The sequence below is a fragment of the Toxorhynchites rutilus genome, chromosome 2 (genome assembly GCF_029784135.1).
Source record: "Toxorhynchites rutilus septentrionalis strain SRP chromosome 2, ASM2978413v1, whole genome shotgun sequence".
Taxonomy (NCBI): Eukaryota; Metazoa; Arthropoda; class Insecta; order Diptera; family Culicidae; genus Toxorhynchites; species Toxorhynchites rutilus.
This window is the reverse complement of record NC_073745.1, coordinates 62956630-62981442: the sequence shown is the minus strand read 5'-3', so window position 1 is coordinate 62981442 and position 24813 is coordinate 62956630. Positions and strand designations below refer to the sequence as shown.

Below are 24813 nucleotides of genomic sequence, written 5' to 3'. Positions count from 1 at the left end.
GAGCAGGGTATCAATCGTGTACAAGTACATGTTTATGGTTCTATACATTGCAAATTACACAGTAGTAATAGCCATTTAGGCGTAAGAGTATTTTTTCTGTTCCATTACATTATGGTAAATTACACAGTAGTAGCCATTTATGCGTAAGGATATTCTTTTTGTTCATCCATTGTTCAGCAGACCGGACAGCGGAGACAGTTTTTTTTATCTCATTTGTTTTTAATTAGGCTCATTAGCATTTTAGCTGTAACACAGCCGGGTTTAAATCGTGACATGTTCAGATGTTTATGGCTCTATAAATTGTAAATTACACAGTAGTAGTAGCCTTTATGCGTTAGGTTTTCTGTTCCATTACATTATGGTAAATTACACAGTAGTAGCCATGTAGGCGTAAGGGTATTCTTTCTGTATTCAGCAGACCGGACAGTGGAGACAGTTGATATTGATCATTGTTGGGTTATTAATCGAACAACAGCCCGATGTTTCTTGCAGAGCAGAGCAGTTGTATGGATGAATCGATCTTTGTTCCACCGTGGATCGATCTCCATCGCTGATGATGGTTGCGTGGACGGAGTAATTCTATAACAACACAAAGATGGTCAATTGAGGGCCCTGAGTTTGAACTCACGATCGATCGCTTAGTAAGCGAACGCGTAACCAAGTGGCTACGAAGACCCCCTGCGGAGACAGTTGATATTGATCATTGTTGGGTCATGGTTAGCACAACAGCCAGATGTTTCTTGCAGTGCAGAGCAGTTTTATGGATGAATCGATCTTCGTTCCACCGTAGATTGATCTCCATCGCCGATGATAGTTGCGTGAACGTAGTTATTGCATAACAACACAAAGATGGTCAATTGAGGGCCCTGAGTTTGAACTCACGATTGATCGTTTAGTAAGCGAACGCGCAACCAAGTGGCTACGAAGACTACGCTGATTTTCAGGTTGTAAAATAATTTTTAAAAAATACGTTACTACGTCGAAAGGCTTCTTCCAACGCCTGAACTCACACGCAAGCCACTGAATCCCCATCAGGACAATGTCATCAGAAGAACATTCTATGAGATTATTTAAATTACTGTATCGTATTTAAAATTATATCGCAAAACAATGTCGCAGAACAAAACACACAAAAACATGTAGATACTACAAATAAAAATTCGTAAAATCTACAGAGCCACGTAGAGTATTCTCTCGATAGCGATCTGTTATGCGGCAATATCTAAATCAAATGTTATCTAAATGACATTACCTAGTTTGAAAAAACAATCGTTCACTTTTGCTCTCTATGAGTGAACAGACTTGAAACAAAAGTATTGAATGTAAGAAACTTCAACTAAGACTTATCTCATTCTCACTAGTGTATCACACAATGCTCGGAAGACTGTTCTTCGGTGGGTGTCTAAACCAAAGGATAGCTGGCACAGCTAGCAACTCCACAATGATTGTCGCGATTACGAGCCATCTTGACGTATCCTTGGTCTCCCCATGTGGTTCCCCACGAGTTCTTCACTAGCCAGTAATCCTCTCCCTCCTCGCTAGTTCCATAGCCAATAGCAAGAACCTGATGAAAATAAAAGAACCGAATGTTATTATTCGAAAAGAAGTTAGAAACATCCTAAGCTACACTTACACCATGGTCGAGATTCTCCGGGCTACAATCTGGCTCATAGTACACACCCTCCGAGTAGAACTGGAACGACTGATGTGAAGCATCGATGGCGATCGAAACTGGGCCTACCGTGGCAATTGCCTTCATCAGAGCTTCCTCGTCGCCTTGGGGAATATCTACGAATCCCTTGTCGGTGGCTCCAATGGCTTTCGGGTTGAAGTGGCAGGTATCATCGATGCCCTCGTACGGGTAAGCCTTCTCCGTATCGATTCCGTGGTTATCCTTGATGTACTGGAAGGCGAAATCCATCATACCACCGTTGCAGCCATTGTTACCGTACTTGGTCGAGCAATCGACTAGGTTCTGTTCCGAGAGCGAAACCAGCTTGCCAGTCTTGCGGAAATGCTGACCTTCGAGCGCTCCGGAAGCCGAGAACGACCAGCACGATCCGCAGTGTCCTGTTTTTGTTTTGATATATAAAAAAAATTAATGGAGCGATAACGAGTGGTGTGCTAGTATTTTGACAGGAACAGTAATACGCCCAATTAAAACATGATCATCGATAGCAGAATCAATCAAACAAACACGCGCTGTCGATGACTCAACAGAAGCTGACTCAGAATGGATTATTTTCTGGGAGGAATTCCGCTGCAGATGATTGAACTGCGGCACACAAAAGCGAGATAAGAACATTTGGATCGACTGCATCCCCCTTGGCAGAATAATGATGCAGTCATTCGCCTACATTGGAGAAGCTGTCGAAACGAACGAAAACAAGAGTCTCGCTCTTTATTGGTTTTGTTTGTTTGGTCATCTGGATTATAGAGAATTTGGGACATACCATATTCGCCATTTTCGTTTTTTAGGCATCAACCGGTGCGTTACTTAATGACAAATACAGAACTCTTGAAATCAGAGTATATCAGAATATCAATATCAGAATAATAGAACTGTTTATTTCTGTTTGTCCACCTGTTCATTACCAATAAACATAACGAGAATGGTGAACACTTCACGATAACTCATATCAAATTTTAGACATTTTTTATGTTCGCGAAACGTTTACACAGCATTCGTCCAGTGACTATCGGACATTTATTATTATTTTCTCATACCGTAAACCAACACCGCAAATGATAAAACAGGTGAACGCTTAATCACGCGATACAACTGTTTTTTTTGTTTTCTTTCACCACTCGTTTCAGTTCTAGGAACTTGCTCTACCGTTACTCAGTAGGAGATCCGAAATCGAAATATCAAAATATACTTTTTATGTTTGTAAATATTCACACTAGGGCGTACGGTTGATCGTACGCCACACAATGTGCTGTGTGTTTCCTTTAAATTGTCTTCCGACTTCACATGGGAGTGTTGATTGTCGTTTGCTAAGAATTTTTGGAATATTTAGATATTTCCACGATGGTTTACATTCTCGGGTGCTGAGAATTCCGTCTAGTTTTTAATGTTTCAATTGACCATTTAATTTAGTTGACAAGTATTGTAGATAGCAATAGCTGATTTCAAAAGCACGGCAATTGAAACCAATAACTCTGAAAATTTCAATCCCGGGGAAATCTCGGGGAATCGAATCAAATATTAGGTTGGAAAAAAAGAAATCCTTTAGTTTGATTGTTGATAAAATCACAGAAATAATCGAAGTTGACCGGCATGTTAGTAGTCGTCAAAGCGCGGAAAAGCAGCTCAAACGATGTCCAAACCAGGACTAACGGCTAGGAAAGTTTTACTGTGTCAACTGTGGTCTACTGCGGGAATCTTTTATTTTGAGTTGCTTCCGTATGGCCAAACATTAAATTCGGATATTTACTGCCAACAATGGATCGTTTGAAGTTAGCGATTGACCAGAACAGGCTAGAATTGGCCAACAGAAGAGGTGTTGTATTCCGTCAAGATAAAGTAATGTCACACACGTCTGGCAGAGAAATTTTAATGCATCCACCATATAGTCCGGACATGGCACTAAGCGATGGTTCCCGGAATAAATCGCCACAGAAAACGACTGCAACAGAAACCACCGCTTATAAAATGTGTAGTAGGCTATAAATATTGTGGCGCGGTATTGTATTTCAAAACAAGAATTAACCGGGCAAACGTATCGCCCCAGGCAAACGTAACGCCCCGGGCAGACTTATACCGTCCGACGCTCGCTAGAGCTCGGTCGGACATTGCTAAAGGATCGTATCCTATGTTTCAAACTAACCGGGCAATCAGTGGATCCCAGGTTTGCGTGCGAGACACCGCCGCTTCCGACGGCGGGTCGGCGGTGGACTCGGATTGCGTCATCTTGGCGGCATGGGCCGCCTCGATTCCTTATCCTCGCCAAATGGGGACTTCGTCCCCATTACATTGTCCTCAGAATAAATTTCGAAAAACGAGAACAAGAGAATAAATTTATAATAGAAATGTGAGGCACATGATGTTTTTCCCGCGCCAAATATTTCTAGCCTACTACACTTTTTCTAAGCGGTTGTTTCTGTTGCAGTTGTTTACTGTGGCGATTTATTCCGGTCACCCTAAGCGATTACCACCTCTTCTCGTATTGCGAAAGTTCCTGATAATTTGGGATCAAGAAAAAATTGTGAAAATCGATTACTAGAGTTTTTCGGCAATAAAGACCAAGACTTCTATGAAAGAGGCATAATGAAGTTATCTTTAAAATGGCAACAAATTATGAAATAAAAAGGTGCATATTTGATAAAGATGTTCTGTTCGTTTGTGTACGCGTCAAAAACTCGAAAAGTATGGAACCGATTGAGCTCAAAGTTGTACACAAAGTTGTATACAATCCACTTCAAGAAGTGTTGTTACGGCATAAAAATTGGAAAATTGGAAGAAAGATGATTTTATATATGACCAGAGCGCGTTTCTGAAATTGAGCTTCTAATGAAAATCGACTATTCAGCAATGAATATGTGTTTTATGTGATGGAAACATCTTTTTTCCACGTGTTTGACAAAATCATGAACTGAAATTATATATAAACTTATATAAAAATATATAAATATATAAACTTATATATAAACTCGAAAAGTGCGGAACCGATTGAGCTCAAAGTTGGACACAATATACAATCCACTTCAAGGAGTGTTGTTACGGCATAAAAAATTGGAAAATTGGAAGAAAAATGATTTTATATATGGCCAGAGTGCGATTCTGAAATTGAGCTTCTAATGACTATTCAGCAATGAATATGTGTTCTATATGATGGAAACATCTTTTTTCCTCGTGTTTGACAAAATTATGAACTGAAATTGTGTTTCGAAGTGATTCAAAATTTATCGATTTCCCTCAACTATCTCTATATACATACAAATTTTCTGTTCGTTTGTGTGGGCGTAAAAACTCGAAAAGTACGGAACCGATTGAGCTCAAAGTATGATACAATATACAAAACAACCAAACACATCTGGGATTGTTGTTACAACATAAAAAAATGAAAAATTCAACTCAACCATGCAATCACAATGTGCCACAGCAAAGCGTGGCAGGGTACAGCTAGTTTGAAATAAATTTTTGAGTTTCACGCAAAAATAATGAATTTCTTTTCCCCAGCCTAACATCTAAAGGCGAAATTCCATCTATTCAACATGTACGACAATATTGAAGCAACTACTCCATGTATTGACGATTATCATAATTTACCACAATAATGGAACAACAAAATATTTGATCATAAAAACAATAACATCAGACCAGATATGTTGGAGTAGTGAGCGTTCGCATTCTACTGTGTAGTGGCTGCGGTGGAAACAAAATTAAACATTGCGCAAGTATCATAGCCATTGTTGTTAACCATTGACTTGTAGCATGTAGTATGTTGAATAGATGGAATGCCGCCTTGAGAGTATTCGCTTAAATAAAATAATAGGTCTCACCCAAACAAAAAAACTCGATACCCGATTAACACAAATGACGCAGACTACCAACTATTTCTCCCCAGAACTCACCTTGATCCTTGATGGGGGTAACAGCACCCTGCTTCCGCCAATCAACAGTTTTTGGTAGTTGAACATTGGCGGGTTCGATAAAAGTCACAGGTTCGTCTATGCGTATGCCTTTCAGCCCTTTGCTGTTGGCGAGATAAGTAATAGAAAATGAGTTATTAGTAAGATTGTTCTCGAGAAACAATACAATAGTGAACTATGACAAATTTCATGCCAACTCGACTTATCGTTGGCAGCACCATCTCAGTATGCTGTGAAACGTTGTGGGTGTAAACCAGCCTGAGGGCATCCGTATACTAGCACATAGGATTTGACAGCGTCAAACATGTCCGGGTCGCAAATGCAATTTGCGACCACTGTCACTCGCGAGAACTGCCAAACTCTCAAGCTGGTGTAAAACAAGGCACTTAACATACTACCAGGTGGGTCAAAACGTGAAGTGGTTTTCTGCAGCCATTTAAAAAATACACAAAAGTAAATTAAGACGATTGAGCACAATTTGTGGAATATACTGATACTTTATGAAATACTCATTGCTATATTCATTATATTCATTACGTTTTACGCTGCAAGCGTTTCATTTATTGTCTTTGCGTTGAAGGCACCATAATGTTGGTTTACATTATAATATAATACTACATTTCAAGTGATCAACCTAGGGTTCTACGTTTTATATTATCATTCAGACCCTTGTGATCATCATGATCATTACATTTCACATAATTTTTTTTTTCAACCAAGTGTAAACCAAGCCCCGGGCAAGGGGATATGATCCGCGAGTCAAGATGTGCTACAAATTTAGCTGTCATTGCCAAACCTATCAAATTACTCGGCGAACTCAAGGCAAATCTATGGAACAAGGTGCGCCCATTCGCTAACTAAAAAAAGAATTGTTTTTTGAAAAAAAAATTTATGTGAAATGTAATGATCATGATGATCACAAGGGTCTGAATGATAATATAAAACGTAGAACCCTAGGTTGATCACTTGAAATGTAGTATTATATTATAATGTAAACCAACTTAAGAAATTGAAAGAATTTAAGTGAAATAAAAGAGTTTGAATGAATTCTGCATTATTTCAATAATTTCAGTTGTATTTAGCTGCTGCTCATGCTTTATTCGAAAATTTGCGTTTTGCGTGCGGAAAAAATGAAGCGTTTGCCGAATAAAACGTTCTATTGAATAGAGTTCACAAACCGTTAATTTCGTCCTTAATTTCGTTTTCCAAATGGCGCAAATCATTATGGTGCCTTCAACGCAAAGACAATAAATGAAACGCTTGCAGCGTAAAACGTAATGAATATAATGAATATAGCAATGAGTATTTCATAAAGTATCAGTATATTCCACAAATTGTGCTCAATCGTCTTAATTTACTTTTGTGTATTTTTTAAATGGCTGCAGAAAACCACTTCACGTTTTGACCCACCTGGTAGTATGTTAAGTGCCTTGTTTTACACCAGCTTGAGAGTTTGGCAGTTCTCGCGAGTGACAGTGGTCGCAAATTGCATTTGCGACCCGGACATGTTTGACGCTGTCAAATCCTATGTGCTAGTATACGGATGCCCTCAGGCTGGTGTAAACACATGGGCAGTGTTGCCACATTTAAATTTGCACCAAGGCGCCTAGAAGTATATCCTAAAGTGGGCCCACTTGCTAAAACCACTCGTCAGCCATCTTGGAAGTCTACTGTGTTTTGTTTGTAAACATAACACCATACGCTTGTGCCCAAGCTCGCTCGTGATCAGTCTGTCTCTTTCACGCTTCAAGCAAATAATTCCCCTTCTGCTTTCTTCCGTACTGTTTTCATATACCGCTCCCCTAACCAACTTAGTGCCGAAACGGCCTCACCTTAGGGTATACCTCTACGCACCTTGATCTGTACCAGAGGGGTCAAAAATCTTCCTCATCTGTACTTTTTATCCAAAAATCTGTACCATCGGAAATATTAGCATAAAAAATACTAATTTATTTACTACAAATACTACATTTAAATTTGCAAGTCCTTCGTGTGTTTTATAATGCTAACGCTATAACGCTCCAAGCGATACTGCGACGTAAAAGTCGTCATGTACCCTAAGGCTGATGTCACATTAGGCGGATATCGCGACGGATTTTTTCTCGATATGAATTCGCTTCCAAAACCGCCCCGCTATGTGTGACATGGCTCATTCACAATACACTGTAGATCCTCCGCTGCGGTTTTACTCGCGGAATCCGCGGCGGCGAATCCGCCTAATGTGACATCAGCCTAATATTGCTTTGTTCGAATGTAAGAAATTTCACACACGGAAAAAAATTGTACCAATCTGTACTTTTTGATGAAAATCTGTACTCTGTACTGTAAATAATCTGTACCAAAAATAACGAAAAAATCTGTACCTTTCTAGATAAATCTGCAAATGGGTATTTTAAGTAACTTTGCACACTTGATATATTCAAAAAAAAATTAGACTACTCTTTGAAAAGGATCCAAATTTTTTTTCTTGATTTTGTACAAAAAAAATTAACTCAATAGTTTCTATCTTTTATAGTTTCTGGAATATAAGGCATTTTTGTAAGAAGACTCCTGAAAAGAGAATAACGTTAGTAATTTTTCAAAGGAAAACATGAAAAAGTTCGCAAGTGTTCGTAAAACTTTTTTCATGTAAAAATGCCAATCTTCCGATGACTTGTTGTGAAAATTGTATGGGTTATACGTATCTATTTTTTCTGATTTTTTAAAATCTTAATTTAAGAACTATAAAATATACAATATGTTGGTTGAAGAATAAATGTAGAAAATTGTTTAATTTTTCATTAAAAAATATAAAAAAATGCATTGAAAAAAAAAATTCTGAAAACATAGAAATAAATAGTCTTTATAATTTCCAACAAACCACTCATACATCGGAAGATGGGCACCTTTACAAGGGAAAAGAAAATCAAAGAATTTTTTCTTCGTATTCCTGTAGTTTAGACATTCAAGAATATACCCTAAAAAGGACTTATCGAAAATCCTATTATTTACCGAGTTAGAGCCATTTTAGTGATGCGGTATCTAGCCTGGTACTGCCATAACAATGAACTTCAAACGCGTTTTTCTCGAAGCTAGTTTTTTAAAAGTGATGTACGAAAAGAATTGCGCTTACGCTGAAAGGGCGGCAGTGTGTAATTTACAATATGCATCGGTAAGATAATCAAACACACGATTCAATCCGACTGTTTTAAAGCCGCTGAAAAAGAGTCTGAATGAAAATAAAGAGAAGGATAAAAAAATGATATTGGCGAAATGAGCGAAGCAACGGCGAGCCGTGATAATTAGCCATGTATCGGAACGCGCTGCAAAGCAAATATTCAAGTCACACGTTTGCGTTACAAAAACTGGAGCTTTATCATTAACTTTTACATAAAATCCAACAAATACAGTCTCTTATTTTAGTTGAGAGGCAACTTGACTTGACTTGACATCCAAATGCGTATCTTATCGTTTAGACGTACGCCAGTAGATGCGAATTGGACTAGGCTTGCCAACACTCGTCCGCAAAGGGTTAGAATATCACGCCCACCAACTCAAGCTCTTATCTAATTCTTTTTGGAGCTGGTGAAAAGATGTAGCTTGCCAATACCAAATTATTCCAGAATATTGCACACAGTTCGATTAGTTCGCAGAATTTTCGACAGTCCCCAAGAGGAATATTCCTAATACATGAAGTTTGTTTGTCGCCGAAGCTGATAACCGAGAGGCAAAGTCAGCGTTAAATAGAAGCAAATGTTGTGATACATGATATCACAATCAAAAACCATGTTTTGCCACCCATCCAGCATTCTACATTTCACAAACAGGAAACCGAAAAAAAAATAACTTATGAGCGATACATGGTCAGTTAACAAGATTATGATGAATCAGTCATGATACTAACAAGGGGCCCTTCAGAAGGGAAAAAAGAAATTGCAATTCACCGTATGATTCACACTATAAAGACTATGTACTCTGTTTCGCAACATATACTTACTTCGCAGCTGTTCCGTTGAAACCGTTCAGCGTATGGACAAACTCCTCGTGCAGTAAATCGGCGTACTTGTTCACCCTCAAGCGGAATTTTTCCTGGCCCATGTCGTATCGCTGATTATGTTTGGCGATCTTGTGTTTGTTCTGGACGTAGATCTTCAGCCGTAGGCGTTCCTCGGTTTCGCTATCGTACTTCTTACGGTGCTGGAGCTGTAGGTGCGAGAGGAAAAAGAATGAATTATCAATTCGTTGTCTGAATTCGTCATTCTGTTGTTCTGATAAAGAATTATTTTTGTTTATTCACTCAGCGGGAACACTTTGCTGTCATTAAAAACCTATCTCTGCGCAAAAACCTGTTTGCTGTGATTAACTTTATCCTGTACATCATCGGTCGCGTGTGTGAACGCGACCTTTGATTGTTATTCTTTTTTTTTCATATTTACATGAATCGTACAGTTGCAACAGACTGCGGGCATAAACAGAGATGACGCAACAGCTGAAGATTATTTCTTATCAATTCCAACTCTTTATACGCTCCCGTTTTGAATTTTGTAACTACGACACCAACCGCGAATCTTTTAGTATTGTGTATTCGTAGGGGAAGGTGTGGTAAGCAGGGTTACCATATCTACAGAATAATCTGTATATCTACAGATTTTTTAGACTTTTTGAAACCGAGAATCTGTAGATACAGATTACAGACTTTTTGCGTTTCATACAGAATTTACAGAATTTTTAAAATAACGTTCAAATAATAAAATAAATTGGCCTTTTTTAATCATATAGCCTTTAAATCTATTTCACCCATTAACGACCAAGCTGTAAAAAAATATTTTTTTTAACAGACTGTCGTACTTATACTGTCGAAAAAATTGAATCTTCTATTTTCATGGATTAATAATATCTAGAAGAACCATCGAGACCTTTTTCATGCAGGGTCAGCTTAAAGCGAAAAGAAGGGATCGATTAAATTCAGGAAATATTGCTGCTCAAATAATTGAAAATGGTGGATTCGCCAGCAAAAATGATGCTTCAAAATTTGACTAATAAATTATATCCGTTTTTTTTCAGAAGAAACTAAGATAAAAAAAAATTCAGATCAAAAAAACAGATTTTATTATGGCAACCCTGGCGGTAATACGGCCATCCGGAGTAAATCGGCCACTCTCTAGATTTATGAAACAATCAACTATTGGACAATCATAATAAATTATGATTTGTGCATGATTCACATCCCTTTCATTTGATACCCATATTGATTGGGTTTTGGAAAAAATATATATCGCCATTTTGGATTTGCATTTCTCATGTATAACTTTGTTCTACTAGTCAAGATCTTTCATTTGATACCCATATTGATGGGGTTTGGAAAAAACCCATATTGATGGGGTTTGGAAAAAACCCATATTGATGGGGTTTGGAAAAAACCCATATTGATGGGGTTTGGAAAAAACCCGTATTGATGGGGTTTTGAGAAAATATGAAATCCGCCATTTTGTAGTCTTGGATTTTTAAAATTATGAAATACAAAGTTTTATAATAACTGCAGAGATAAAGGTGTGTTCCAAATTTCAGATAAATCGATCAACAGGAAGGGGTTTAAATTTCTATTAATGTGGTGAAGCGCTACAAACATGTTACAAAAATACAAACACATAAATTACAGGGCACGCTAAATAAAACCGTTTAAAAATAAACAGTTTTTGATACTTATGAACATTTTTATCCACCACACCAAAGTTTTAAAATGGCAAAATTCTGCTATTATGATTTTTGTCCCACATTCCTATGCATCCAACGCACTGTACGTTGTCTTGTGTGGGTGACTACTTCGTTTGATACTGAGTACCGTTATCTATTACTCATAGGAGCACCGTATTGATTCGTGAACAGGTTTACTAGACATCAAGTTTCGTTTAGGAAAAGCATAAACTGATACTTGGTTGAATGAAATATAAGATTAGCATGGGTTCTTGCTGTGGTGGCTGAGAGCAGACAAACGACCACGAAGAGTTAATGTACATTGCAACTCATATTCCAGATATATCTGTTTGATTTTATACATTTCGCCCATCGCAGGCCTTCGCCGACCTATTTTTCGACATCTCTACTAGATTCAGCGAAGTGCTGCTCTGCCGTTGAAGCAAAATGTTGACAATTCAGTATACATTGTGTTTGATTACCCCGTCGTCCCCTATGTTTGTTCGATCATGAGATCGCAGACACATTTATTTATTTATGCGTCCCCTTTTTCTGGAACGACTTGATTTGATTGAATTTGTGCAAACAACGTAGAAAATCTGTAAATTGTTATTGTTTACATTGTGGCAAATTATCAGCTTTGTGGAAATGTTGAGAAAAATATATTTTTATAATCATTATTGGGGTGTCTCGTTTTTTGCTGCGTCATGGAATGGGATAATGGTGAGACAGAACCCCCTCCTAGCCCGCATTTCATCAGAATGTGAATGATATTTTGATGATGCGGGTTGTGCGAGATGATGACAACACCGCCAATAATAAGTTGCCCCGATAATTGATCGATTAAACAGAACCAAGTTTGCCACTAATTCCACGTGATTTGATTAACAGATTCAATGAAACTTTCCCCCATCATGGCGAGTTGACAATAACTCATTCAATTATTGGTCTTTTGTCCGATATCTGAGTATCAATTAGTAGAACTGAGTCGATCCCAATAGCATTGTAAAGAAGTATTCTTATACCGCAAAAATAAGAAATTATCCGTTCATAGATTTCAACGCTACAAGTTTATTTTCCTACTGTATTTCTCATTCTCACTGATGATTTGGCACGAAATTATTGGCTCTCAATGCATCTGCGTCATGCGTCTTTGTTAAACGGCGTGTGAACTAAAATGGTTGAACAGCCATCTTTAAACAAAGACAAAATTAAGCAAGGGTTATATCATGGACAGACATACAGACATACTAGCGTTGTACGTGTACAGCGTTGTACAGGTACCATCGTACCATGACAGACATACTTTGGTTGTACATTGTACCGTATGTCTAACTGACAATCAGAAATTTGACCAATTTTCACTACATATTTCAATGAAAAAGGTTTTTATTTAGCGTCTAAACTATCACAACAACAAACAAGTTTCCAATCTGAGTTATGACCTCAAGAGAAAGTCCATAAAAAGAACGTTTACCAAGTGTTTTGATTCGGTTTGTTTATGCTACCCACCACTAACCGTCTATGGCGCTGCGCACAGTACATCTGTAGCCATGTACAGCGGTAAAACAGGTCGGTACAGATACAGCGATTGTACCGAGTTGCTTGCATGGTTCTAGCGCTGTACATGGTGACAGACATACAATTTTCGAAGTACAACGCAAGTACAGCTGTATGTCTGTCATAAGTATTATCTCCGATTTCGGGGTTTTCACACAACTTAGCACTAGCGATTCCCGCTAATCGTTCGATTAATCGAATACTTTCTACAAAAATTGATTATTAATCGAACGATTGCTGTGCAACCGATAATCAAAGCGATCGAATAATTTATGTCGATTAATCCATCCATACTCAGAGAAAAAAGACGGGTGGGTAATGTCGGGGACATAACCGAAGAGACGTAGGACTCCTTTTGGTACCACTTTAGGAGCACAAATTGGACCAATCAAAACGAGGCACATAGTGCTTTTGGACAATGCTTGACATTTCAAAATTATTCAATTGTTTATCTCTAGGGAAATAAAATGTTATTCATTGTGATAGACGCGTAGAAATATTCCCTATCAATTGATGTAAACATCTTTGCAATCTATTGGGAAATGCTCGAGTTATAAGCGTTCGAAATCTTTCATTTTTTCTTACATGTTCGGTGCCTAGATTTTCATTTTACCCCCTATATCTTCCGGTAAGACGTTCCCTACTTCTCAAAGAGGCCTGATTTAGATAGTCCGTTAATGAACTCGAATGAACAGTCAGGAGCGAAGTACTTCAGGATCATTTACTGCTGTTTTTGTATCAAAACCACCGTGATAAATAGGTTTTCCAATAGGGCATGGCATGCTCTAACGAATAGAGACTTTAAAATCTGGGTAGGGCAGCTTATATACCAGATCAAAAACCAATCGAGAGCTTATGGGGCAGCTAACACTATGAGTGCTTTGAAGAGCTTAATCTGCGTGGAACAACATACAAACAAAAACATGTCGTAGCTTGGACTAAACCACGTCAAATTTGTTTTTATAACTGATTGAGAATTAAATGTGACTCACGAACTGGAACTGGTTGTAGTTCAAGCGAAATTGAATTTAATTTTATAAAGGAGAGATAGTTTTCCATCTGGTTCTAGTCATTTTGTAACGGAATAATATTATAGATTGTCGACTTACGCAAGTTTAGTTGCATCTAAAACGTATTGGATGAGTCTGTCATAATACATAATGACTGAAGTTTCGAAATTGTGTGAAGCGACTGTCTATTTGCCATGGTATTACTATATCATCACTGATTATAATAATTCGGCGATTTCTTCTTTCTGGTAGAATGAATGATCTTCTACTATCAAGAGCAATAGCTGAACCGCTCTGATTTTGTCTTGGCAATTATAAAATATATAGATGAATGATAGATGAATGATACTTTAATTATGAAAACCAGAGCTTTTCTCTCATCCAAATGGTCGAAAATGTTTCAAAAATAATCTTATTTTACACGCGAATTCGTCAGAACAGCTGCAAAAGAAAAGCTAAGTTCAAAGATCAGGAAAGCCAGAACACCAACTCTGACGATATGTGGGTGATTCACGATTCAATTGTAGCTGAAAGTCGCCTGCTGGAGAAATTCCAGTTGAGCTGAGGCAGCACTTAAACACTGCGTTCGCTCCGCGGAGCTGTGACGTACTCACGCTGTAGAATGAAATGCGAGCACAATATCCTAAAGTTTATAAAATTGTTATGAAAATCTTGTGCAATTCAGCTACAAGCGTTCATTCAAAAGCAGGACAGATCATTACTAAGCCTTTTGTCTGGTTCTAAATTAGGCATGACTTAGTGTTCGTGAACTATTGTATATCTCAAATGTGTGAGATCGCGGTTTTACATAGTATTGTATTAGTGTCTAGTTTACAGAGAAAGGCGTTCAAACGATTCAACTAGAATTTTTTTCGTGCAGTGTATATCATAAATAAGGGGCTCTAAATTAAAGGGGTGTAAGTGACATCATCGATTTCTCCACATCGACTTCCTTTTTTGATCATAACTTAGTTACAAACACATTCCCAGCTGTATTTGACAATGTGGAAGATAGGTCAGTACCTCATCTATCGGATTCCATAGTAAACTCAAATTGGAACGTTTTTGCAGTTAAGTTATTAACTAAAGAGAAAGTTGATGAAGAAAAATCGACCAAATCACTTACACCCCTTTCCTTCTGAGCCCCTCATAGAGAATAAAATAGTACCATAACTTCTCGCTTATATCACTGGGCGTTTATCATTGAAAATATTTCACTTTCATCACGTATTTCAAAAAATGAGAAATTATATGAAAAGTTCAATCTGCCATTAAAGTATTGAACAAAAAATTAAATTTAAGCAGAAAAAAATATTTATGCGCTTATCGTGATTTAGCCGTATTCATGAAAAAAATTCTTACTGTTGAATTTGTAGCGTATACCACATATTTTTTCGAAAGCTTGAAAGCATATGATTGTCATAAGCTCAGAATCAAAAACTATGAATAATTCTGAGCAACTTTCTCTTCGATTGTTTGAAATGAGATACACGACCTTTGCCGTTTCCCAGTTTGAGCCGTGGAAAAGACAGAGACAGTCGTAATGTATATTATCTTATCAATTGTTGAAATTCCGTTTCGAAAATCGATAATACTTTTTTGTTATAGATTTTTTCTTGTGTAGTGACATTTAAGTGATATAAGCTAATAAAAAAAAATACAATTCGCAAATCGGTCAACAATTCGGTATACGACAATTACAGGAATGCTAAAAGAGAAGGACTCATTTGTGAAGCTGTATGTTTTGAAATCATCGAGCACTATAAGAAAAATCAATATTGATAGATTGTTTAAATGTTTAAATTAATTGATGGTAGATGTTCGATTAAGGGAAAATACACCAAGCTAGTCGTTTAAGTTCGGTGATTCTTGTCTTAATTTTAAAGTTTGTGCAATGGATAACTTCAAAGAACAATTTTTCAATTACTTGAAAACTCATTATTTGACTGTTGACCAGATATATAATTGCAACGAATATGCCTTATTTTTTAAAATGATTACCACATAAACGTTTACTCATTTGGCGGAAAAAAGGCGTCACATGAATCAATGCTGACAAAAACCGGATAAATTTCATGTTACAATGTTTTTGGTACTCATAAACATCCATTGATGATAATTGGAAAATCGAATAAACCTCGATGTTTCAAAGCGGAAACTATTTCTTGAATGCTTCTGAAATCAGTTTATGGAAGTTCCCGAAAAAGACTACAACCTAGGGGCGCGGGGCTCATAATAAATAACTGCATTGCGCACCATTGCTTGTGGGGATAAAATTTCATCTGGCGATGGACTGATTAAAGAATGTCCAACGCCAACAGAATGATGAATCAGGGACTAATTCAAAACATAAGAGTAATATGTATATCGAGAAAAATTAAAAATGTCATTCATGCTAAATTCAAAAATACATTGGAAGATCTAGCTATTTGAATATTGGCAGCACATCAACCACAATCATAAAATCTTGGAAGCAATTTGATGTGGTCCAAAACAAATATGTATTTGGTTAATGAAGACAGGATTTCTGTACCCATCTTATTTATGATTTCTGATCCTGGTAATCAAATAATGGTACCAAACCTCGAAGAACGAAGAATATTTCACACACAACTCTCCGACAGCCAAATTACCGGTGTAGTAAATGATCCATCAGAAAAGGATGAAAATACGGACGTTGAAAAAATGAAAATAAAGAAAAAAATGTTACAGTAATCAACCGGAAACAGCAACTCTGGAAAACAGAATGCAATTCATACAAAACAATGTCTTTCACGCAATGTCTTCGAGAAAACAAGAGAAATCGCTATGTGAAAAGCACTGCAACTATAATTTCGTTATATCATGTTATATTGTGTTGTTTTACGTGTCCATGTCATAAATATTGTAATAAATGTTTTACTATTAATTTTGCATTTTTGCAAATCATATTGGAGGAAAAAAAATTCGTTTATTAAAAATATTTGTCTCAAATATGTCACGTTTACATTTCATCACGCGATTTTTTTTTGAGTGTTATATGATCACTGTATATACAGGGAAACTTCGATATAACGTACCCTCGTTATAGCGTACTCTCGATATAACGTCACTCGATATAACGTACATTTTACCTCGATATAACGTACACATTTCCAAAGTGTAAAGGAAAAAAAAATTCAATATTTTTTTCCTGATAGAACAATGAATTATCTGTATTGTGATGCTAAAACAAGTTTTGTACCTTCAATCAATCCCGAAATACAGCTGGTTTTGTGAATCCGGATTCTAAATGAATCAAGCTTCAATCAACAGTACGAAGGGAAACATCATGAGAAAGGCTGTCTTCGTCTTCTGATTGAAGTTGTTCATTAACTTTACTAAAACAGCAACACAATAATGTATTATAGACTACGTTTGTGACTACTTTATTATGCTTCGATATAACGTACAATTCGATACAACGTACAATTTTGGAAGTGAAATGTACGTTATATCGAAGTTTACCTGTATAATCAATTTTCTGTTTTCAATATTTAAATCGATAAAAATCTTTTATCAATGAAAACACTGCACTAGAAAAAAACATCATTTTTCTATAAATTTCGCAATATTCATTATTTGTTCACCGATAGCAAAGAATCGTTTCATCCTATCACTTAGAAAATCTGTTTGATACGGAAAAAGTTAAGTTCTATTCATATATTCAAATTCCAATATTAATTAACATTGTTTCGGTAGAGTTTGTTGCACGACGTCTAACTTCACGTTCGTAAACCAAACAGCAACTGCAGCTGGTCGCACACTAGTAACTAAAATAATTACAAATACAAGTAATTATAACGGCAAATTATAAAAAAAATAGTTTAACTATTTTTTCTCATTGTGGCGAATAATCGATTAATCGTATCGAATAATGCTTGTTTTAGAATGAGTGATTTTTTAAGATGCGAATTGGTTCTTGCGAAATGTTTTCGCTAAATTTATTCAAATTGAATTACGAAATCATACAAATCTGTCAAACTACCGTCCCTACAACGAAAACAAGTTGTACGAAATTGGCGAAACAAATTCATATTACTCACAAATGTGAACTCAAGTATATCTCGAACAACCGAATACAATTCAATATTAGAAAATTCAGTAGAGTACAAATAGAAATTCTGAAAATTATTTATTATCCTGCAGCAAGCTAGAATACTACGACCATCGATGTGAATCTGAGCGAAATTTTTTATATCATGTTGCACCCATTTTGATTGCCTTGTTCCAACTTTCTGATGTGGGCAGAGGCTACCGTCAGAACAACGCAAGTTCGTATTTTTTCGCAGCAAAACGATATGAAATTCCAAGGTACTTTTATGACAAGGTAACCTTGACTCGAAGTGTGTAACGACACGATTCACATATACACTCTCAGCTATGACAACTTAGCTTTGACGAAAAGTAGCGATCGCAAAGCAATTCATAAGAAGTGTTTTTTTTTGTTGTGCCGAATATTACGTGTTTTGCTACTTTTTGACGTAGAACTACGTCTTTCATTAAGGGTGCCAAATCGGAAAACAGGTCACGTTTTTATGAAATAAAGTTAACATTAATAACTATTTTTGCAGCGAACTGATTTTGGCGATTTACATACCAAACTAATCGGAAATTCCCTAAGATTTGTTTGATATGCCATACATTACAATCCCATAGTCTGTATTAGGTTCAAATTAATGAAATTTGGAAGCATTCCCATTTCCTCATACATTTGTTCTATCCATTTGTGTGCTTTCCCGAACAGAGCTCTCAATAACGAGCAACGAAGGGGAAACCATAGGGTGTAAAGTCTCTATGAACAAAGGAAAAGAAGAAGAAGAAGGAAGGGAAATATTTGCCTAGAATATGAACGGTTGATCTCGCTGAGGCAAACTTTCATTCTTCGTGAGGAAATCGACTGAATAACATCGTTGCTGGGCGAGCCTGACGGCAAGGGATTGTATACTTTTCTCAAGGCAATGGTGGAGGAAGAGTAATATGATGGATAAAGTAAAGTTTCCCAAGAGCCTTTTTGAAGGTTAGAGACGAATGAACTGAAGGAGTTCAAAGTCTATCTAATTCAACAAGCAAGGAAAAAAGGTAAACTATCAGTCTCGTTCTGTATTCAAAGCAATGGATATCGCTTGTTCTTCCTTGTTTTGCGTCATCACATGTCTTCGTTTCGGATTGAGCTGTGGACGCGACCAAATTACTCACTCGCTGATGTCTCCGACATTGCAATCATTGCATCCAGGCCATTGCATTAAGGTTCTGGACTACACAATTGTGTGAGGAATAATCAAACTAGGCTATCGTCAGCTCACCAAGAAAATAAATGTTCTGGAATTTAGTCAGTGATTTGGTTTTGCATGGCATCAATGCATCAATGCATTGAACTGACGCTATGGTTAAGCAGGTGTCAAGGTTGTGCACCAAAAAAATATTTGGGGAATACCAAGTTATTCAAGAAGCTATAATAATTCATTAATTTATTTGGGTTCGCTTGTCAGTCGCAGAACTGCTTTAAACTAGGATTGCATTTGCGCTAATCTTGATCATAATGAAACAGTGCTGCTCTTTTCGAGGTTGTTGAGATTAACATATAGAGTTTATTTCGTTTATTTAGTCACCAAGAAAGTAAATATCGTTCTGGAATTTTGTATGTGATTTGGTTTCGCTTGCCAGTAGCAAAACTTTCTGCACGAAGGATGACAGGACTGCGCTTATCTCGAGCATGTATTGTTCTGCCAGCACACGAATGAATCATCAAACAATTATCGTCAAATGATTCTGCAATAAAAGAAACATTTCAGGGCGACCAAACTGGTAGAATGGTTATTTCAAAATTTTCGTAGCATTATAAAATAATATCCGCAGTTATAAACAAGTGATTTGAATTAAACTACAGCGTAGTTCTACGTCAACAATGCGGTTGTGTCTTGAACACAACCTCCTACAACTTTTTTTTTTTTGAAAATACATCAATAATCCGTGAGATAGAAGAGTTAGTGAACCATTAAAGTTAGAATAACGGAACTAGTACTCAGGATGTGTTGTTTCTGTGCTGCTTTTTGAAACCAATATTTCCATCTTCAGACAACTCGATGTGTGGCACCCGAATACGTGAGCGTTCGATCATCGATGCCCGGGCCCGAGTCCAACAGAATTATGAAAACATATCCCACAAATTATCATTCCATCGATTCCCGATGTATGTGACCATTCGGAAGACATGGCTTCGATTCTTTGGACAGGACCTAAACCGCAATACTAAAAACATGTGCATTTGCTCGCTTCACTTCATTGTTTCATGTACATATATCGATGGCTTGGATGTACAACATCGTCGAAAACTGATACGAACAGATAAATTGAAACAATTCCAGATTATACAATTAGTACACAAAATAGTTTATTTTTAGCTGTTCCTACTGTCAGAAAGGCCAACGATTCTCATGCCTCGGGAAATCAAAACCGGAAGGCTCGCCGAAATGTATTGATTGACAAAAACAGGAGTTGAATCCATTAAAAACATCCGTAACAATCGCACAATCGGTCCAGTTTTGTAATAGGAGAAAACATGACTATCTGATAGGCCGGTTCTGATAGTTTAATTCAAGCACTGCGGCAAAAGGTATCGGAGAGCTACAGGAATCTTCAGAAGTCAAAATCCGAACCACAATTTTCCCTAGGTTTTGATTAGAAATAAAATCTAATTGAATTATCTTTACGCTGCAATGAATAAATATATACATTAAGCTAAAATACCATGAAAATAAATTAATTTAGACAAATTTATAATACCGTCCCATGATACTTGCAGGGTGGCCACCCAATTTAAATTTTTGAATTCCCGCATTTTTCCCGCATGATTTCACGAAATTCCCGACTCACAGAAATGAAATTTAATAATATTGTTTTTTTTTACTTTATGTTTCCAAGTTCGGCATGTGACAAAAAATTGGACGGTGTGTATCCCAGCAACAGATTTTTGCTTGGATATTGGATTCAGGAGATACGGACGGAAATGTTTCTGGAATATATGTATCTGGGACCTGTATCGCTTTCAAACGTATCACACCCACCCCACCTCTACTTAGTCCGAATTCAAAAAGTTTCATTTATTAGAGTAACTGACTATAACTTCATTGGTCACATCCAAACATATTCCGAGCATTTCCCGGATACCTTCTATGATCAGTTCCTGAGTTGACCCTAAAATCCATAACAAAATTATACAGAAAATCTATCTTGTTAAAAAAAGGCTGAATAAAAATGCTTAGCAGGAATAGGAGCATATGAGACGACATGAAACAAATAACACGAAGTAAGTAGCATTTTTCATGACCCAGAATCTGACTCCTTTTTCTTCAAAATGCGTCCCAATTTTACCCAGGCCTTGATTTATTTTAAGGACATGTTTCAACCCGTATGCTGTATCTACATTTCAACTATCAACTACTATTTTTTCAATGATACGAATGTCTCTATTGGATGCCATAAGAAAACCATGAGTGAAAAGAAGTTGATTTAAACCTATTATGTTTATTGAGCGTTATTACAAATCCAGTTCAACTTTCAACACTTTTTGAGCATTTAATTCTCTCTACCATCAAGACTGCTCTCTGAGTGTCAGCCAACATCTTCGAGTTTCTAGCCTCGTTCGTGCTTTTCGAAGAAAATCCTCTCTCTTCAATGATGCATTGCCATGCGATAGGCTCAGAACTTTTCTCACAAACAAGGTCAGAATTGGAAGCTCCTTCTGCGACTGAGTGATAATTTCCATCCAAGAGTCATGCAATCTTTGATCTTTTATTTGATATGCAGATAATACAATTTCAGCAGAAGACATTGGACACAATTGTCCATACTCATTCTTTATTTTACCTGCACAAACGCCTGGCAAATGTTATTTATCGACGAATACTTCAAAGCATAACTCCGTCCGTTTCTTCGCTATATCCGGAAAGTTGAAAATCACATCCGGGTTAATACACGTTAAGGCCGGTTTAGAGTTCCCGTGAACGTGAACTTGAGAACAGGTGGTGAAATAGGACAATCATTTCACGGTGAACTACATTGCGAACAAACAACTCAAAAAATAGTGGTGAATAGAATGATTTTGTTCACGTTCACGTTCATATTAAAAGTTCGACAGTGAACGTGAAGTAAATAAACATCGATCTTCAATAAAGTAATTCGGATAAAATATACAGTTGTTCACGAATCAACCCAAACCAACGAAGTTTTTTAACCCGCGCAGAGATCCGATTGATTGAAATTGCATCCATATCAAAATTTTCATTGAAAACTTGAGAATTGCTAAACATATCCTTTTACAGTTCACGGTGAAACGGAAAATTCGGAAATTCGTTCACGGAAATAATTTTCAGAATGCCTTGGGACATTCGAACGTGAACATGAACGTGGCAATAGTTTGACGTCTATATTCACCACTGTTTTCACGTTCACGTTCACCGAAGTCGGTGAACTATGGTGAGTTCATCAACATCTCGATTCCACGGTGGAAATTCAGAACTGTTGTGAAATTTAATTCATTTTTATCAATATGAATTGTGTTTAAACATGTTTTTCAAATAGAAAATTTTTCTTCCTATCGTTTCAAGATGTTTTCCTCGCGTTTTATATATGGACTGATGAATTATTAACAAAAAAGTGTTTGTCAGCGTTCACGTTCACGGGAACTCTAAACCTACCTTTAGGTAACGAGTGCGATATGTCAAGGGGGATTTTATGAACAATTTCTTTAAAGATCCACAGTAGAACTCACGATAGCTGGTACGAAATATTAGGACACCTTCATCGGAAATTTTGCGGAATTCCTTGCTTGTTGATTGCGGATTTCGTTGCAAATCCAATTTTAATATTTCCAGATAGCAGTAGAATGGTTTCTGTGAGTGATTGAGATATTACTTTCAGTCGTTCGGATTTCATAATTTTCTCCATAACACTTCACAAGTCCCGTTAGGTCATCGAAAGGAAAGGAACCATCGGTGTCTCTGTCTGAAATTCACGCAAAAACTATTTAAGGCTGATGTCACATTAGGCGGTCTCGCCGTCGCGGATTCCGCGAGTGAAACCGCAGCGGAGGATCTACAGTGTATTGTGAATGAGCCACACACAGAGCGAGGCGGTTTCGGAAGCGAATTCTTATCGAGAAAAAAAAACCGTCGCGATTCTGCGGCGGTGAATCCGCCTAATGTGACATCAGCCTAACTGTCGATGCTGCCGTAACACAAAAAATCAATTTTAGTTCCAGCAGCCTATATTCCATAGCATGTGCGACAATCTCGTACATCTTTGACCGGAAAACTAATGCAAAACTCCGTTTAAAGTTTGGATGCCTTTCCTTAAGCTTGTTCATCTCTTGTTTCCTTACCTTGCCGACAGGATTTTTTTAAAAACAAAATTCACACTGCTTAGAAAGTCGTAAAGCGCTAAAACACATGCAGTAACTTATTAGAGAGCCGAAAAAAACACTGCACAAAAAAAAATCCCGACTTTGTGGAACAAAAAAGGCGAAAAAAGTTCGCGTAAATTTGTCTTCATCGTGAAAGGTTGAAAAACAAACTTAACGAACAGCTGAAAATGTTCAATTAGTTGATGAACGATCAATTTAAAAAATCGGACATCACAACTCAGAACGCATTCGAATACAATGACCGCGGGTCAGTTTGTACACAAAGAATTGGTGTTTGATTACACTCCGAAATCAAAGCGAAAATAACCTGTTCATTCACGTTACTCCGTACCGTTTTAGGATTGTGTGGGTTAAATACATCATGCGCGAGGCGTATTATATTCATCATCAGCTGGCGACAAGTCTAGGTGTATAATTTTCGCGTGTTGTAACATCAGACTGACGCGTTCATAAGTGGAGATATACGAACAAAAACATCCTTTGTATTCTCACCACTGAAGGAACACAAAAACAGGTATACGGACAGAATAGCAAACAAACATCGGAATCGTAAAGTCGTGGATCGGACAGATCTGACTCATGCGATTAAGGAACTTACTTTGTTTCCATTATCGACGATGATTAGACTCATAATTCTATTTCCACAAATCAGGAATATGAATATGTGACCTAGAAACTATATCAAAATTCGCGCCGATGAACCTGAGACACAACTCTTTATGTATTTCGTTTCTTCTCATCCACTATATTCTTGCTGTTTCTACTTTTAAGTATTGGTACCACCAGAGACACGTCTTATCGTACGACCAAAGTCAAGGAAGTTTATTTACGAAAATAATGCGTAATTAGGCACGCAACAGATTTTTTTCTGACCTAAATCATCAAACACACGGGGATCACAGCGAAGGGACACTCACCTTGAATGCGTTCCACTCTTCCTTCACTAATTCAAAGATGGACACGGCGTTGGCAACGGCCACAAAGGCAACCAGCACAATTAGGATCTTCATTTTGTTTCGGATGTTTGTCTCTATCGATTGGCGATATCACAAAAAATTTAAAAAAATACACACGAAAATTAGAACTTCGAGAACAGTAACAGGAATAACAAGTTTATGAAACATAGTTTAACAATTGTAACACATCTTACCAATTTAAAGAAAATAATTCGAACAACACATTAACATGAACAACACACAAAGTTTATTCGCTTGCAACCCCACTCAAAATAGAAAACTTAACCTCAGCTGGGTTTGGTTTGGAATAAACAGCATATTGAGAAGTGCAGCATTTAATACTTGCTCTCTCTCAGTTCCCGCTGGGGAACTTTTCGCTCTCTGTTTATAATACTCTCTGGAGCATTTCCACACAAGAAGAGAATGATTTGTAAGTTTTTTTTTCCACCGGCCACCAGGCGGCAGAGTGATCGACGGACGAAATTCCGCTCGGAACTTGTTCTATGTCTCACAGGATTTATATGCTCATTTTACCATTCAGCAGATTTACATTCAGCTCAATGAACCATTGTTTTTA

The 24813-nt window shown here is 37.1% G+C and overlaps 1 protein-coding gene across 1 annotated transcript; it reads right to left on the bottom strand.

Moving 5' to 3' along the window:
* Positions 1-1065: 1065 nt before the first annotated feature.
* Positions 1066-24581, bottom strand: LOC129765447 (cathepsin L-like). The gene is made up of 6 exons (XM_055765779.1): positions 24431-24581; positions 24198-24310; positions 9572-9777; positions 5578-5699; positions 1634-2070; positions 1066-1564 (listed from the first exon to the last, which is right to left on the bottom strand). The coding sequence occupies exons 2-6, from the start codon at positions 24288-24290 to the stop codon at positions 1403-1405; spliced, it is 1020 nt and encodes a 339-aa protein (XP_055621754.1). The 5' UTR covers positions 24291-24310; positions 24431-24581; the 3' UTR covers positions 1066-1402.
* Between the last annotated feature and the right edge of the window lie 232 nt (positions 24582-24813).

What these genes read in the sequence shown, in the direction of transcription:
- LOC129765447 (XM_055765779.1), bottom strand. Translation starts at nt 24,290, where the DNA reads ATGAAGATCCTAATTGTGCTGGTTGCCTTTGTGGCCGTTGCCAACGCC. An exon ending in AAGAGTGGAACGCATTCAAG is followed by an intron (nt 9,778 to 24,197) that starts GTGAGTGTCCCT and finishes TCGCACCTACAG; the next exon opens with CTCCAGCACCGTAAGAAGTA. An exon ending in TACCCCCATCAAGGATCAAG is followed by an intron (nt 2,071 to 5,577) that starts GTGAGTTCTGGG and finishes AAACAAAAACAG; the next exon opens with GACACTGCGGATCGTGCTGG.